General features: G+C 39.0%; 1 protein-coding gene across 11 annotated transcripts in view; it reads right to left on the bottom strand.

Annotated features, from left to right (window-relative positions):
• grin1a (glutamate receptor, ionotropic, N-methyl D-aspartate 1a) overlaps positions 1–16,797 on the bottom strand; it is a 43,551-nt gene that overhangs the window by 11,940 nt on the left and 14,814 nt on the right. For 4 of the 11 annotated variants that reach the window (XM_041969390.1, XM_041969385.1, XM_041969386.1 and 1 more), the window contains 15 exons: positions 14,863–14,984; positions 13,778–13,952; positions 13,141–13,285; positions 10,287–10,373; positions 9,761–9,908; positions 9,338–9,465; positions 6,572–6,736; positions 5,883–6,001; positions 5,448–5,560; positions 3,223–3,371; positions 2,949–3,106; positions 2,217–2,378; positions 1,782–1,891; positions 1,270–1,415; positions 974–1,024 (listed from right to left, as the gene is read on the bottom strand). In XM_041969390.1, the coding sequence (XP_041825324.1) occupies positions 974–1,024; positions 1,270–1,415; positions 1,782–1,891; positions 2,217–2,378; positions 2,949–3,106; positions 3,223–3,371; positions 5,448–5,560; positions 5,883–6,001; positions 6,572–6,736; positions 9,338–9,465; positions 9,761–9,908; positions 10,287–10,373; positions 13,141–13,285; positions 13,778–13,952; positions 14,863–14,984 (1,978 nt within the window). The remainder of the gene's footprint in view (positions 1–973; positions 1,025–1,269; positions 1,416–1,781; positions 1,892–2,216; positions 2,379–2,948; positions 3,107–3,222; positions 3,372–5,447; positions 5,561–5,882; positions 6,002–6,571; positions 6,737–9,337; positions 9,466–9,760; positions 9,909–10,286; positions 10,374–13,140; positions 13,286–13,777; positions 13,953–14,862; positions 14,985–16,797) is intronic. The other 7 variants (XM_041969384.1, XM_041969388.1, XM_041969389.1 and 4 more) reach the window with 3 other exon arrangements.

The raw sequence follows: 16,797 nt of genomic DNA, 5'->3' as shown, positions 1-16,797 counted from the left end.
CGGATTCAGCAGGGATAAAACACTTGGTTCAAGGCTTACAGAGGCACAGCAGACATGCTGCCAGGGCCATATCACAGACTCCTGGTGTGATTGACCATTAAATGTGGGAACCCTGTACCTCCAAGCTTCTCAATCAGGGTGTGAGTAAAGCCTTGTGGGAAAGAGGTGCTGAGACACCTTACAGTTGAATTGACTGCATATGAGTAAAGGGGCAAATCATGTTCATGGATTTGCAAGATTTGAGCAAAGGAACTTATTGCTTATGCTTAATTATAGCCGAAGTCAGGATATGTACTCAAATTACAAAGAGAAACCTCTAAAATTTTGGCTGAATCTCAGCCACAACTGTTATTACAATCCTCTTTGCTTTAAAAACAGAGGCATTTATCTTAATTTGTGTGAACTGACCCTTTTAAATAGTCAATGTCTTTAGGAAATCTGAGTCAAACAAAGCCTCAAGGATGCAAGCTTCACTGATACATGTTACTATTTATATTCTGGACACTGCAGTGGATATGAATATATGCTGTGCACTGCAACGTTACACCTTAATATCACACTGTGTCAACGCTACTGGGAGTGTCACTGCAGTATGATTGTGCCAGGGCATTGATTTTGTTCTTTATGCTCTATTTGTATGTTTGGCTTCTGGCTGCAATAACAGATAAAAAACAATCGATAGTGGCATGATCAAAGTTCCAACTCCACTGTAATCATTGCTGTTACTGTTTATATAATGTCCCTGGCAGAGCATTTGATTGATTTTGTGGGCTTTCTGTCTATGCATCATATGACCTTATGAAGCATATAGTGCCACAGCAGCAGCTTATAACTACTACATCATGCTATAGACAAATGTGGTGAAGTTTAAAACTAGATATTTATCATGTAAGAGGGTCATAAGACTACTTATTTTTATTGGTTCTCTAACAGCAAGCGGTGACATGGGAGTGGAAATGGCTCTGCAACATACTAAAGAGGGTGTCCCAGCCACCGCTTGACTCCCAGAGGTCTCCTTACTGTCCTGCAGGCACACACAAGAGATATGGGTGCAGTTGGCCTCTGGAAACTGTTCGGACCCACAAGCTGGCCACCCTAAGAAGTCTTGAATTATATGCAAGTATCAAAGAGCATTTTCTCCTAATTCTTTAGAAAGTTCCCAGGGATCTTGGATTGCAGAAGATGACAAGCTTGAGAGGGGGGCTCTATTGAAACCTGGTTTGGGCCCCTCCACCCCAGGTGTAAGCAGGTAGAGGCAATCATTCCTACCTGCAAGTTCTTCCTCCAAACATTGACGGCCGCAAAGGCCAGCTGCATCTGCTTCCTGCGGGCGTCTTTATGGCGCTTATAAGCGATTTCGATGAAAATGAGGAAGATCCCTGCCGCAATGCCTCCAGCGACCAGCATGAAGACTCCTGTTGGGGAGGGACAGACGTACGGAAACAGAGGAAAGACATATGTGAGTGGCTGGTTCAGTATCTTGCTGCTCCCACTGAGCACGAATGCATGGTCTGCCTGTAATCCTAAGTGGTCACCCCTCCTTTCTTAACCAGCTCCTATTAACGACAGCGGCTGCAAACCACACAGCTTTAATAGAAGACCACAACTGCACAAAATCACAGCACATGATACTGTACGCCACACTTCCACAGAGCACCCACGCTGACACTAAAACAACGATATTGCAAAGGTATTGGACAAAAAAGGGCTACAGTACCTTACCACTGCAGTTTTTGTCCAATCACTTTTAACGCTTTTAATCTACGCCGTAAGGACCATACCTGCCATGTTTTCAAAGGTGAGTGTGGCTGGGGCATTGCTCCTTGAGTCACACTCCTGGTATCTCACCCAGGTTTTATCTAGGTCTTCCATGAAGCCATTCTCATGAGAACTGCAGGGGGTTGGGGGTGGTGGGGAGAGAAGTAACAAAGTTAATAAAAACGCAGAAGAATGACTGAACAGTCGAGCCGCTTACTCCCAGATAGCAACATTAATGAAACAGACAACTGCACGGTTGGACTAACAGACAGACATTAACCTGACAGAGACAGACAGACAAACAGAGCAGGAAAGGGGAGATACAGAGAGAGATGTGACATAAGGCAATGAATTGAATGGCTGTAAATGGTCAATAGGTGACCAGGAAATCATATTGATAAGAAAAAAAAAAAAAAAAAAAAATTCATACGAGAAACGCAGCTTCCGCTGGGACAGACCTGAGAATGGCCAGGGACACATTCTGTTTCCAGGGGCTGTCCTTGCGCATGCCTATGCCAAAGCCCGAACGGAAAAACAGCTCTCCCGTGGTCACCAGGTCGCACTTCTGCGAGGCTTCAAACTCCAGCACCGCAGAGTCCCAGATGAAAGCATGCAGCTTGCTGTGGGGGAGGGGGAGGGAGGGAGGGAGGAGGAGGAGTTGGAGGAGGAAGGAAGGAGGAGGAGGAGGGGAAGGAGGGGGTTACGGTGCAACAGTACAATGATTTACATACACATTTACGGCTCCCACCCTTCTTTCTCTCTCTCGCACGCCAAATCGTGTGTGTCATTCAGCGTTTACCAGCAATCTCTACCGCTGCTTATGTCCCAAATGAAATCCAATGCCAGATGGGTGAGGGCGCGTCCCCCATTGGATTCCCTCAATCTCATAGATGTTCCTCTGGGTACAACCTGAAAAAGGGTGCTCCTGGACTCAGTGTTAGCTCAACCTCACACTGGTGTCACTGCTTGTTGACACTTCCACATCTTCAACTATCCCTCAACAACTGTCTTGGCTAGGTGATGGACCTGAATCAGAGGGAACATCGCAGTAAGACCTGCCACTTCCACCTGGTCCAGAGGTCCATGTCCCTCCCCCCTGAAATAAAGGGATTGGCCCTAGCCTATGCGCAAAGCAGATCAAGCAGCCGGCCGACACTTGCTCTGGTCGGCCCATCCTGGCCGAGACTCACTTGTCACGCACAGCTTGGATAGCCTCGGCAGCACTCTCATAGTTGTGCTTCTCCATGTGGCGGTACATAGTGCTAAGCTCCACCTGCCGCCGGAAGTAGATGTCCACAGAGCTTTGTTTTACCGTGGCGTAGATGAACTTGTCTGATGGGTTTCTCAGCTGTGCAAAGACAAGGACAGGACACAAACAACTGAGTGAAAAATGTTGAGGAATTCTCTTGACTTTTATCACTTTTGTGTCAATTTATTTGAAAAAATAATGCTTCCATCACCCACCCTCGGGTCATTGATGCCAGTGATGCGCTCCTCAGGCCGGTCCAGCACCAGGAAGGCAGCCAGGTTGGCAGTATAGGAAGCAACAATGATCATAGCGAAGCCAGCCCACACCATGCCCAGGATTCTCGCTGAGAAGCTACGCGGGGCACCTGTTTGACAAGTCTTCACCTTAGTAACTGTGAGCCTTTCAGAATAGTAAATGTTATAGATTTGCCCTGACTTCAATTCTCATATGATCTCAAAGCTCCTACTTCAGCAATTTAGTCCTTGATTAAATATCTCTAACAACTAGTTTGAGCCAAAGTCAAACATGAAAAGGAAATATTCTTGAGGACAAATGACACATGCAGAGGTAAGAATTAGAAACTAAAAGCAAACTTCACTAAGGCTCGTCTATATAAAAAGTAACTTGAAAGGGATTCATTTACAGTCCTCATAGAATAACATGACATCAGGAGCTTAAACCCCCTTGATATTGGTCCTTTAAAAACAGAAACAAGAATACAACCGCTGTGAAAGATTATGGACTCCCCACATTTGGAGGATGTTCATTCATGACAGATATGACAAATAATAGGTGAACATTTTGGCTATAAGAAGTATACTTAGTTGTTAAGAAAATTTATAATATTAATCAATAATCAATTAACAAAATGAAAAAATTTAAGACATTTCAATGGCCACTTGTGCATTTCCTGTAGAGGTAATGATTGCCATCTCCCCTGCTATTTTACCTGGCATTAACCCCCCAATGACTGAGGAAATTAGCTGGGCTTTTTTCATATTTATACAGTACACTTCATTGGGCCTGCACTAAACAAAAGTTCTGGCTTCATTTTGTTATTCAGTGCAGATTCCCCAATGAAAATTACTTTCATCCACTCCATCCAAGACTTCTTCTTCTTAGCTGACTGTAACTTTCTTTCTTTCTTTTCTTTTTTTGTAGGTGTAGTGGAGGTTTAAATTGGGCTTTTCTGTCTGGTAATCCCATTTCCTTTGGCTAGTTTCTTTTCTTTTTGTTGTGCATTCCTTATTTTCAAGGCATACTTTGAGTTTTTTTGTTTTTGAAGTATCGTATTCTCAACATTTCACAATTAGAATTAAGTAATATTACATAGATTAGGATTATTCTGGAATGCAGCTTAAGCAGACTGCAATTTGCTAAGAGTAGGGCATTTTAGACTCCATGTGGAGACAGGCTGATATAAGGCTGACAGAGGTTTTACCATATAAGGTTCTTAGGGTCTTAGATGCCCTGAAGACTAGATTTAGCACACAACACCATTTGTGTAAACAAATGTGTTTTCATAGAATTGGTCAATTTAGGACTAAGGAATGTCTTTGTCTGAAAGGTATATAAGGGTGCATCACGTTTTCAAGGGGATTCTCAAAATTGGCCGGAGACCTCACAGAGATGCATATCTGTTTAAGATGTCACTTTTTGTAATAAACCATCAAGCTGATGTCCTTGTGTAGTGAATGAGAATAAGATACTTCTTTTTTCCCCCTGATTATTTGACGTCTTCTTTGGTGAACCTGTATGTTTCTCTTTTGCAACCTTCCCATTTTGTTTGTACTTGCTCCACACTGTACATCTGACTGGGAACAAGCAGCATCTTTTGCCACAGTCAGAGTTTAATTACCTTCTTTAAGGACTCTAATGTCTAGTCAATTTATTTAAATAACTGTTATGTTTTTTATTCTCTTAGAATGAACCATTTGTATCTACTCGTGGTGGGTCCACATACAAGGCAGCTACCATATTTGTGCCACCATTTTTACTATGGTGTCTCCGAATGGAAAAAAAACTGTGTGTGAATAAAGCCCCTCTGAACTTTAAAACTGCAGTACCAGCTTTCTTTAATTGGTGCTAGAGCACCTTTTGGGATAAGTAATACCTTAAAAGGCGCATAGAAGACAATACACATGTCCACAATTTTGAAGTAGTTACCTGTAGTGCAGTTGTCACTGCATCTGAAGCTACTAGATCCACTCGTTTATGTCTGGAAAAATTTTGGCATTGGAGGTAATTTCTATCCTCATCTTTACCAGATGTTACTTTCACACACTGCACCTTTAAGCTGTAGAAGCACTCTTTTGATGGCAGACAAATTTATATATTTAGATTGTTTTAGTTTAGGTAAAACAAAGTAAATTTTCCAGATGTGCTGATTTAAAAATTTTCGCCAGGGACATCAAAGTGCTCTGCAGGGGTACTGTCTCACCTTCTCCTATTCCAGAGTTCAGCAACACCCCCCAGGAGAACCACATGGCAGATGACAAGGTGAGGGCATCTTCTTCTTCTTCTTCACTATTTACTTTAAATCTTCCAAATGGACTAGAGGGAAGAAATTGGGAGGGTTGCAGAAGACATAATGAGAAATTGCTGAGACCATGTAGAAAGGGAAAACCCTGGCGACCACAGCCAAAGAAGGGAACTGAACATGAATGAGCAAAGCGAGACAGAGAATATCCTGAGAAAAGAAACCGGCTAAAAACGGACAGAGCAATGGGATGATCCAAGCCAATCTTCTCTGTCTGCCACGTTGTCTTCACTGGAGGAAAATCTGCAGTGCTCAGGAGGGTATAGTATGTACACACACACTTAACGCTGAATACACATCTACACACACATATGGACAAACAGGTCCCTCTTGTACCTGAACCGGTCTAGAAGGTAAAGCATCACCGCCACCACATGCACCGAAAGACCCACCAGCAGCCACAGCGTGCTTTGGAACGGCTGCATAAACGAGTCCAGTGTACTGCGAGGGATTTCCTAAAAACACAAACATCAAAGATGATTATCCATTGATAATCTTTGCTTATTTTGGTTCATATTTTAAAATAATGAGGAACATTCTAATTTGACTCTATGGAATGGAAATCATAAATCTATCTTTAAACTTAAAACTCTAAACTTAAACTCTTTAAACTTATGAGACTGGCTTTCATTATTGTCAAAGTAACACTGACAGCCTGCATTGCCTCAAAATAACAAGTATTTAGTGTGAATGCAGATTAGTGCACTCTAAAAGTTAAATAACGCATGTAAATGGTTGGAATCCAGAGGATATTTGGACCAGTGGATCTATATTCTCCTAATATTATTTGCTAACTCTTTAGTTGTGATGTGAAATACATAAAATTTGCATTAAAATGGCTACAAGCGAGGGCTCAAAACTGCTAATAGTTTTTTTTGTAAGCCACTTCCAGAGGTATATTTTCATCAATTGTATTCAGTTGTATAGTCTATTACACACATTTCTCTGTGTTTTCACAGTTAGAGCAGCTGGCCAAACCTTGGATTTTGTGGGTGCACCACTGACGAATTTAAAATATCACTTACCTTTTTCACAAGGATAGTGAGGCCTTGATATTTAAAGGGTTTGGAGAACTCGATGTACTGGGCTCGTTCATTGTTTATAGTCAGCGGGGCAACAATCATGTCAGCCAGACCCCCCAAGAGCTCTCCCATCATGCCATTCCACTCCTTCTTGTTACTGTTGTTTACCTGAAGGCCAGAAACGAATGTGTTAACATGACAATCAGCAATCGCCCGGCTGTCGTCTAGACAGCAGAATGTTTTGTTTAGGCTTTTAGGATTTGGGCTAAGCCAAAATGGGATATAAATGCAAAGAATGTGCCAAATGTCTGTCTTTTACAGGAAAAAGAAAGCCTGCTGTATTTAAAATTGCTCACTTCAGAACACCGATTATGTAGAATAGTATTGTTATGCTTTAACTACTGACCACTGTTTTGGGGGTTAGACATAAACAGTCTGCTCCATCAATACAGGATTTTAGCTTATAGAATCCTGTGAAGGTTTGCATGATTAGTACATTTAAAATAAGAAATAAAAATTCACAAATACGTAAAAGCTTGTACATACAACTAAGTGGTAGGGTTAAGAACATGTATGCCCATAATATAAAGAGGTTTATAAAGTCGGTCTGAATAACGTCCCTAAAGGTTTTTATTTTCACAGCTGGATTTTCTTTTGAGCACTTAAGAAAATGGATGACAGGAAGTCCTTCAAGATTTATTATAAAACCCTTTACTTTGATCCCACTCATCACTAAAAACCAACTAAAACCCAAGAGGATTTTTGTGGTTGGACTCTGAAATCAGCTTGCAGCACAAAGTGGAAAATCTACAGCTAAACCAATGAATGCATGTGGCCCAGCCAGGCATTAAATTGGGTCCACTATGTATTCATTCTTCATTGTGAGTGACATTGTATCTACACAGCTTTTTGATTTAATAATAAGCTACGCATCATGCTCAGCCCTATCCTCTCTGCTAACAAGTATTATTAACCCAGAAACCCCTTGAACTCACGTTGTTGCTGTTTCATGAATCCAATATAAAGGTAATAAAAAAAGAAAAGAATAAAGAACTTGAACAATTCATCTGTGAACAAAATTACATATAAAAACTATGGAAAAATCCTGGCAAATGCCCATAAAATTGTCTTCTACAAGCAGTCACCTTCTCCAACTCACCCACTTTGGATTCTGCAATGTTCTTGCAATTTTCTCTAATGATTAAATTATGTTTTTCACTCATATCATCGGGTCAAATGACAAAGATATATTTTGAGTTGCATTTGTAGAATATCTAGCATGTAACATCTTTAAAACATATTTTCATATTATTTCTATTTGCTTAGTTGGTTTTCAATCTTGTAGATCAACCCTCTTCTGGTGATTAATGGTGTAGGTATAACACTTGATTAGTCTCAAAAAGCTACTTGTGAAATTAGGTTGCATGTACGTGATGTAGTTCGCACTAGGCTTGTGTCAGGTGTTAAATAGGACATAATGCCTGTTTTATGTGTATTTCACAATGTAGCATCTCTGTGGAGTTTGTTTTTTTTGTTTGTTTTGTTTTGTTTTTTTCTAGTCATGTGGGAAAAAAGTCTAAACTAGTCTGTGGATACATATCATGATAGATTAGGTTTTTATTACTATTTCCCATTTTCTTGTGGGAAGATAAATTAGCAAACTGTGCAGATAAACTGTAATGAAGAAAGGGCAATGTCAGCAAGTCCATTTTTAATTCACTGCATGGTTAAACAGAGTAACAAGGCCAGTCTGGTTCCAGACTTTCATAAAGGTGTCCCACTTAAGCATCACAAGGTTAGGTTATATTTAGCTGATTCTAGCATCTGTCCTATTTTACTTGCACAAAGACAAATCCTCTCTCAGGGGCTTTGATGAAAATGAATGAGCCCTGCCAAAACAAGAACTCTTCAGTACGTAAATGGTGTGTGAGAATGCATCTCCCCCATTTACATGCACCACAGAACAGCAAAGACAGCGGTGATGTAAAAGTGCAATCAGGGAGTGGTACAGCCCGTTCATGTTAAAAAAAGAAAAAGTTCAAGACGATCTGATTCCAAGATCATATCTAACTTCAAATCTCAGTCTTTTGTGTCTTTATTTAAAACAAGACAGACCAGATGAGTCTAATTTGCAGATAAAATAAATCACAAATAATACTACAAATAATTAAATTTGCAAAAATCTGAATTTTCAGTGAAGATAAATTAACAGAAATTTTAAATATCACTTGTCCATAATCTGAGTTTGCTTCTTAAATAAATACCGAATTACATCACATTTATATTTTTATCACAGTAATATTGTTTCACTTGCTGTTTGTCTTGTAGTATTGATCACGTTTACATGTGGTCACTACATATTTAATCAATATAAAGCTTTTCATATACTCCTCTTGTTCAGGGAATCTGTGAGGCTGAAGTCAGAGATAAAAGAGACTGAGAAGATAAGGTACGTCTTGTTTTGTTTGAAATATATTTCTTTGTTTAATGTTGGTTTTATATGGTAGTATTTGACTTTCAAATAACAACTGCTGACATTCAAAAACTGACAAGATAAATCACAAAGAGCGTACTCCCTCCTCAAGACATTTCATATCTCTGCGGATTTGTGTTCTGAGCCTGCTTGTCAGCTTAATTCTATAAAGTCAGTAAAAGCAGTGCCATCAGCAGGATAAAAAAACAATAAAAAACATTCAGGTTTTTTAAAGATAATTTGTGTCTCATGCAAAGTTATAAAATATATAGTATTTATTCCAAGTTAACACTAACCCGCTCCTGAGTTCCAAATTTTCCATCAGCCACCAGGTGTACCTCATAGGTAAAGTTCATGGTCATAGCCAACTTGATCAGGAGATCAATACAGAATCCATAACAACACTGGGGTACAATTGGGCGTCCTGTAACAAAACCAGCAGTGGTTGCAAGTTACGATCACTGTGGAGGAAATTTGTTAGATCTTTTTTCTTTGAAAATCCGAAGGCGGCACACGCAGACTGAACAAATGCGTGACACAATGGTTCACTGCAGACCACACAAATTCAAGGCAGCACACAGACAAGGCACATTCAGCCCCCAACAATCACTCATTCTGAATGGCTACATGCATACATATATAGATACCTACTGCATATATATGTATGCATCTCCTGTGGTGGCGAGTGCGCTAAAAGCACATTGATATTATAAACGTCCCTGATGTGTTACCTGGGATGGTCTCATTGGGCCCAGTGCAGATAACCTTTTTAATTAAGACTCCATTTAATGTCATTTCCTCCTTGCATGTTCCGTCCGGCATCGTGGGTTTCACGTACACAAATGGCTCCTGGTGTATCGTCACTATCTATAACAGATGGGACATAAAGCTGTTTATATCGTAGAGAGCTGGGTTCATTGTGTCACCCTTCACAATGACACAAAGGGAGAACAAAATACTGAGAAATATCCAGCAATAACCTGATACACATGGACACACAAAGACTGACAGGTGAATTACTGATGAAGTCACAGATGAGCGGCTCTTTGCAGGCCTATGACAGCTATGAAGGGATAAAAGTCATAGCATATAAATCAGTGCTGCCTTCTCGAACACATTTTAACTTTACTCCCATGTGGAGGAGAAATGTTAGCACGCTGTCCAGCCAGAGTACATCAGCTCAGGTCAACACTATCTGTGTTGACATGTCTGTCGCATTGCAGCAGCATTGTGAAGGCACCCCACCTTTAATCGAGTGGACATCTGGAAGCCTTGAGGTTTCTCCGTCTCTCCCCCGGGCCAGATGATCTTCCGCTGATTGTTCATTACCACCTGCAGGGATGCCAAACACATGCAGTATTACAGGTGAGTGCTGACAGAAGGCATGTTGCTGATGAGACTCCAACACCACGGGTGAGCATCGTTAATGACTCAGCTTTATATAACCACAAGTCAGCGGTTCTTTTGTCTCCTGCATCAACCTTTAACTTATGTATGTTACCGGAGGGTTTAAGGAACTCTTATTACACTTACCAGCAGGAAACTGAAGTGCTGATGCTAGCAGTCCTACCAATCTGTCTGGCCTATTTAAACTGCCACCATAACAGGGAGCAATAATTAGAGGTTTTCAAAATTAGTGAGACATGGTGACAACCAAAATGTTTCTCTTGGAGTTTTAAGCTGCATTTTCTCATCTTTATCAACAGAAGCAGAGTGCATAATAGAAATTGTCAGATTTCAGAATATTAAATATAATTTTCAACAAAGGCATTTAAGTCAAACTTATTGCTCTTCATAACAAGATTGTAGTTGTTGGCTTCTTCTCTTCACTTTCTTAAGACCCACTTATGCACAACGCAAAAGATGGATATGCAGACGGACGGATAGTTTCAAATGTCTCCGGCTTCATAATTTTGTCCGTTTTCCTGCAACTTAGCTATCCGTCGCTTGACGCAGAAAACGGAGCAATACTACCAGAAATCATGAGGACAGTGTTGAGCAGAACAGCTGACATGTGACCAGTGAAAGAAACAAACCAGAGAAGAAGAAGATGATAAGGAAGAGAACAAAAAAGCAGAAGAAGATGAGAATTACAACTTCAGAAATTGTGCAAGCTTTTGAAGAAAGGCTAAGCAAGTGTTTAGAGCATCTTGGGCGGAAAATTATAGCAAAGCACTATTGCTGAAAACCGGTGTCTAAAACTGACGTCGGATTTGGTCTGAACTCTGAACTCAACACTTCCCACTAGTGGAGGAATTGACTTCATAACAATAAAAACCAAAAGACACATAAAAGAATGAGGATGGTGACGTATGACAACGTTTGAAAAGGACATCACTATTTAGGTACATAAGGGAGCATAAATGGGCTTTTAGTCTTCTGAGGTCCGATAAGTTATAAAATCCTTAGCAGCAAGTGCAAAGAAATAAAAGGAAAAAATTGATCTAAAATTAAGTTAAATAGTAAATAAATTATACTATATTAATAAATTAAATGCATAAATAACAGTCAATTAAAAAAAATCTATTAAATGAATAAATAAAATAAAAAGAATAAAGTAAAACAAGGCCAGAAACAGTTGTTCACAAATGATGTTTTCCAATAGGCATCAAAATTAAATGAAATTAAATGAATTTTTTTTTTTTTTTTTGGAGCTTCTGAATCGCATATTTGGTGGAGAAATGTTAATGTGTCACAATATACTACTATACTATGTTCATTATACTTACTACTTTATTTTATTAAATAATTTTATTTCACTTTTTTGTCTGTTTTAATGTTTTTATTTTATTTACATCATCTCTAGTTTTAGATTAAAATCAGAGGATTTCTGTATGTGTGGGCATGTGAGACAGAGACTGACAACAAGAGACTTTGATTTGATTGCTTGATTGATTCTAGTATTGACAATAATTGTGATATTAAAAGAATCAAATACCAATACCATGTCGATGACACACCTAACATAATATTTTAACTTGATCAGATCAAAATAATTTTGAATATAAATTAGGGATTTGGTACAATTTCTGTTTATAATTTTTAATTTTCAGTTAAATTCAAATATCAAGGAAAAAACTATTGCAAAAAACAAAACATCAAGATTACATCATACAATCTGCTTTCTGGACATCCATATGGCTTTTCTAGAAAGCTGAAATAGTTTAAGCAATTTTAAGAGTAACGTTTTCTCAGGCACAGTCTTTTGTTTTTCAGCTGAGCATCTTGCACTTGCTTGCATCATTCTACATCACTTTGGTTCTTTATTTTGTTGTTTTTTATTTTTATCCTGGTTATTTTTTGTGTCACATTTTTCATTCAGTAAATATGTGTTTATTTCATGTCAATGTCATATCAGAGCTGCTTCTTTTGCATCACTTCATGGTTGCTTTTCTGCTTACATGAGTCATCTTTGCCTCAGTTGTAATCATCCTGTTACTCTTGGTTGTTGTGTGTCACACTTTGTCTTGTTTACAGAATCACACCTTTTCTCTGCTTATTGGAGCAGAGAGATTAAATCTGTTTTTTGCATGTATTTGTAGCCATTCTGCCTCATTTAAACCATTTTACATCTCTCCATTTAAAAATCCTTCATTTACATCTCAGTTTAGCAGTGTTGTGCAGCTCTCTGGGAAATAAACTATATACATTAAAACTATTTATTTGCTCTATACTCCTTGGGCTCCTGGGCCCAGAAGGCTTTTGTAATCATCTCAGTTAGGATGCACCATGACTCTCAAAACATTATGAAATAATATAATATGTAATAATATGTAAGTGATATGTAAGTGATGCAGTAAGTATGTCAGTATGCAGTAATATAATATGTAAGTGATGCAGTGATCAAAATGTCTTTTTTAAAAACTATACTATGATAGACAGCTGTGGCATCACGTTAGCTTCGGCTGAGCAGCTGACTCCGGAACGTGAAATTGACCTACATTGGCTGCATAGTGCTATAGATAGAAAGCTGCATACTTTCATGCTTACTTTAAATCAGAAAATTGACTGCATTGTCACACACAAAGTCACGCAGAAGTGACTTTAAGTTTCTTTACATTTTTTCATTATACAATACTTGCCCCCGTCTGTAAATTACCTGTGTTCCATTGTAAATGCCGACTTGAACTAAGCGTGTCTTCTGGTAGTTGAGTATGCTGTAGTGTGCGTACTTCCTGTCTCCATCGTCATTGAACTCGACACGTCCCGTCATGCCCTCTGGATACTTCGATGACATCAGCACCCTGTGGCAAGCAAATAAAAGCCATTATGTGTGCTATAAAAGTGAATATGTTCTTGTAAACATATTGTGTGTTATCTGTTCGGAATATAATATTCCAGCATGAATCACTCAGCTCTCAATTCAGTATGTGTGTGGTAAAGTTAATGAATCTGTCACTGTGTGTGGAGGATAAGGACCCAAATGCAGGTGGAGAGGCAAAAATAAAACTAATAAGTAAAGTCACAAAGACAAAGATGATAATAGGGAATCAACGATGATCTGGCAATGAACAGAAGAAGCAAAGGGGTAAACAGACACTGAGAAAATGAAATGAGCGACACCAGCTTCTTCCTCATTTCTTTGAGAAAAGGTGAGCATTTCAGGGTTGCAGGGAAGTTTGAGCCTATCTCAGCAAGTAGCAGGTGACAGGGAGGGTACACCCTGGACAGGTCATCAGTCCATCACAGCCTCTACAAGAAAAGTAATTGCAAATTGTCAATTAAAAAACACTTACCGTTTGAAAAGGGGTCCTGTTTTCCATATGTTGGTGTTGCCCACGCATCCTCTTGGAGGTTCTGTGATATTCTCCTTCTCAAAGAGCTCTTGAATGGACTGGGCCACCACAGCCACAGCATCGTTGATATGGGCCGATTCATTCTTCCCATTGATGAGCTGGAGGCTGATCAGACCTGTGACCAGGTTGACAACAGAGATAATCACCAACCTGGGCAAAGTGCTGCTTGTGTGGACCCATTTCCAATGTTTAAAGTAAATACTAAACCAGTTTGCACATCCAGACTAAATCTCAGATACCAGTTGTTTGATTCTTCTTCTTTAAAACTTTAAAAGGACTGCCTCGCAAAATGTAATTTGTTAAAAAAGGTAATAAAAATAAAATAAATGGATCTGGTGATTAATCTTTGCCACTATGCGTTAACACTCCCTTATAGTCATTTGTATTTTTCAGCCCTTTCAGCAAAGATTTCAACAATAAACAAAAAAACACCATCGGGATGAAATCAATCCAAGTTTAGCTTAGCTTTATGATTGTAACAAGATTTGTCAGTGTTGCACACTCCAAGCAGAAGCTGCAGTGGATGTGGAGAACACTGAAAATGGAAAGGACAACAAATGCTCTGCTGGGATTGTTTGTGTTAGAGTGCCCAAGGGAAAGACATTTGACATTTGTGACGACAGAGACATGAAATATACACGTGTGAGTAAATAGAGACAAAAAAGAGGGTTGATGCAGCTTACCATTCTATCAGATATCTGTTGATTACCTAATATAATTCATTAAAAGCCAAGGTATTAATATGATAGAAAAACACGATGAATTTAGCTTTAATCAATATATGGTTTACACATTTAAACAGAAAAATTGATTGTAGGCACACACCACATTAAAACATTTATCAGAGTATCAGTATCAGAGAGTAGATATGCCTGAACATTTAAATGATCGACACAACAAACAGTTATACAGTTAATCATGTGTAATATCCATCATTAACTGTTAATCTCTCTAATCTTGTATGTGTAATACTTGGCCTCTGAATGAAGCCAGGGTTAATGTTGATCTATGCTGGATGAACGTACCATCTGGCGCCTCACTCAGGGCTTTACCCGTCATCTCCCGCTCGCCCACCAGCCACACGTAGCCTGAGCCCGTCATGTTGAGGATGCGAGCAGCCTTGTACACTGCAGCAGCATCTTCCTCGCTGAAATTTACCATGTTGAAAACAGACTAAATGTTATTTAGTAACCATAGTATGATGGTGATGATATTTAGACCTCAGTTGCTACTTGTATTAAACTGTTGTCTTGAACAATGAAAAAAAAAGAAAAAAAAAGGCCTGCTTCTTGGTTACATTTAGAGGAAAATCAAGCTGTCTGCAGCACACACTTTTGAATATTTCTGAACACATTTCTAAATTGTTTTAAAATTTACCCTGATGTACAGCACAGACAGAAGATAACTGAAAGAAAAGATTTCTTTTACCCAAAAATGCACTTTTCTTTTAAGGCCAAATGTCTAATCTGGACTATATTAACTTCATGTACGTAGTTCTCGACCGTGGAGAACTATTTTCACACTTCTTTTGTGAAGGGGAAAGATGTCTATTAATTTCTGAGCTTTAAACTATCACAGTAGAGTTGGTACAGAACAAAAATAAAAAGTGAATGGCAGTCCAAAGCTAGCAAAGGAGAGCGAGCTGGTATTAGCATAGTTTGTTAGCAACTAGCAGCAACAAGCTAGGTCACTGTTTATAGGTGTTTTCAGACCACAGTACTCTTTTCAGAGCTCTATAAATTATTAAAGACAGTTTCCTTTATTTTTTTTGAGTCAGTACCTAATTATCTACAGTTTATTGCAGTTCTAAGGCTACTTTTATTGAGTGTGGTGTAGCTCCTACTTTATAATAGGAGATCTAGCATGATGAAATAGGTCAAATGATGTATGGTTAAATTATTATCATGTAACACCAGAACCAGTTATATCGCTATATTCAGTATTCAACTATGAACTGAATCAACTGGGGCCATGGCTGAAAGAAATAGCTTGAGAATTGTATTTGTTTTTACCAGGTTGCAAAGCAGCTCTCTCCTTCTAGTCATACAGCGAGTGTATGCTGCTCTCCAATACAGCAGTAATACAATGCAGAATAAATGTGTAGCTTGTGTTTATACATAGCAAAATTAATCTGTTACATTCTTCCCTCTCTTTAAAGGTAATCCTCACTTCAACAGTAATGAAAAAAATTATCTCATCTTACACTACCACTGCACATATTAAAACAAAAGCTAGCAAAAATCAGTAAAATGTTGGCCACGTGAGCAGTCGTTCTCAACACTGGCCTCTAAAAACCTGGATAAAACAAGGAAATTAATGCAGTGTGAAACAGCAGTTTATCCAGTCTTTTTATGGCAGCAGAATTACAGTGTGATTTAAGTCTTCTCCTGCCTATTACATCACCTCAGCATTCCTAATTGCCAGTCTTTGGAGGTATGTCTTTCTCCGGGGAGCTCTAAAGTTCCTATAGCCACTGACTGAATTCATTCACCCATCAATATTATATTTCCACTTAATCCAATTCAGGGTCACAGGGGTGCTAGAGTCTATCTCAGGGGCTATCAGGCGTGAAATGGAATGTACCTTGTGCAGGTCACCAGTCCATTTCAAGGCCAACACAGAGACAAACAACCACTCACACTTGCAATTACTCTTAGGGTCAATTTAGACTCTCTAGTCAACCTAGCATGATTTTGGATTGTACATAGAGAAAACTCTCGCATGCATGGAGGAGAACATGAGAAATCCAGAATGGCCCCAGTAGAGGTCCCAACCTTCTTACTGTGAGCTACCACTGCTAACCGCTAGACTCAATTCAATCAAATTCAATAAAATTCAGTGAATTTCAATTCAATTCACAATAAATGCACTAAAGGACAGAATACACACTTCCAGTATAAACCCAGTAAGATACATTCCAATTCAATCCAGTTATATTTGATTTATTCTAGTTAATTGGC

Source organism: Melanotaenia boesemani, chromosome 19 (assembly GCF_017639745.1).
Source record: "Melanotaenia boesemani isolate fMelBoe1 chromosome 19, fMelBoe1.pri, whole genome shotgun sequence".
Classification (NCBI taxonomy): domain Eukaryota; kingdom Metazoa; phylum Chordata; class Actinopteri; order Atheriniformes; family Melanotaeniidae; genus Melanotaenia; species Melanotaenia boesemani.
The sequence above is the reverse complement of the archived record's forward strand: the minus strand, read 5'-3'. Positions and strand labels throughout refer to the sequence as shown.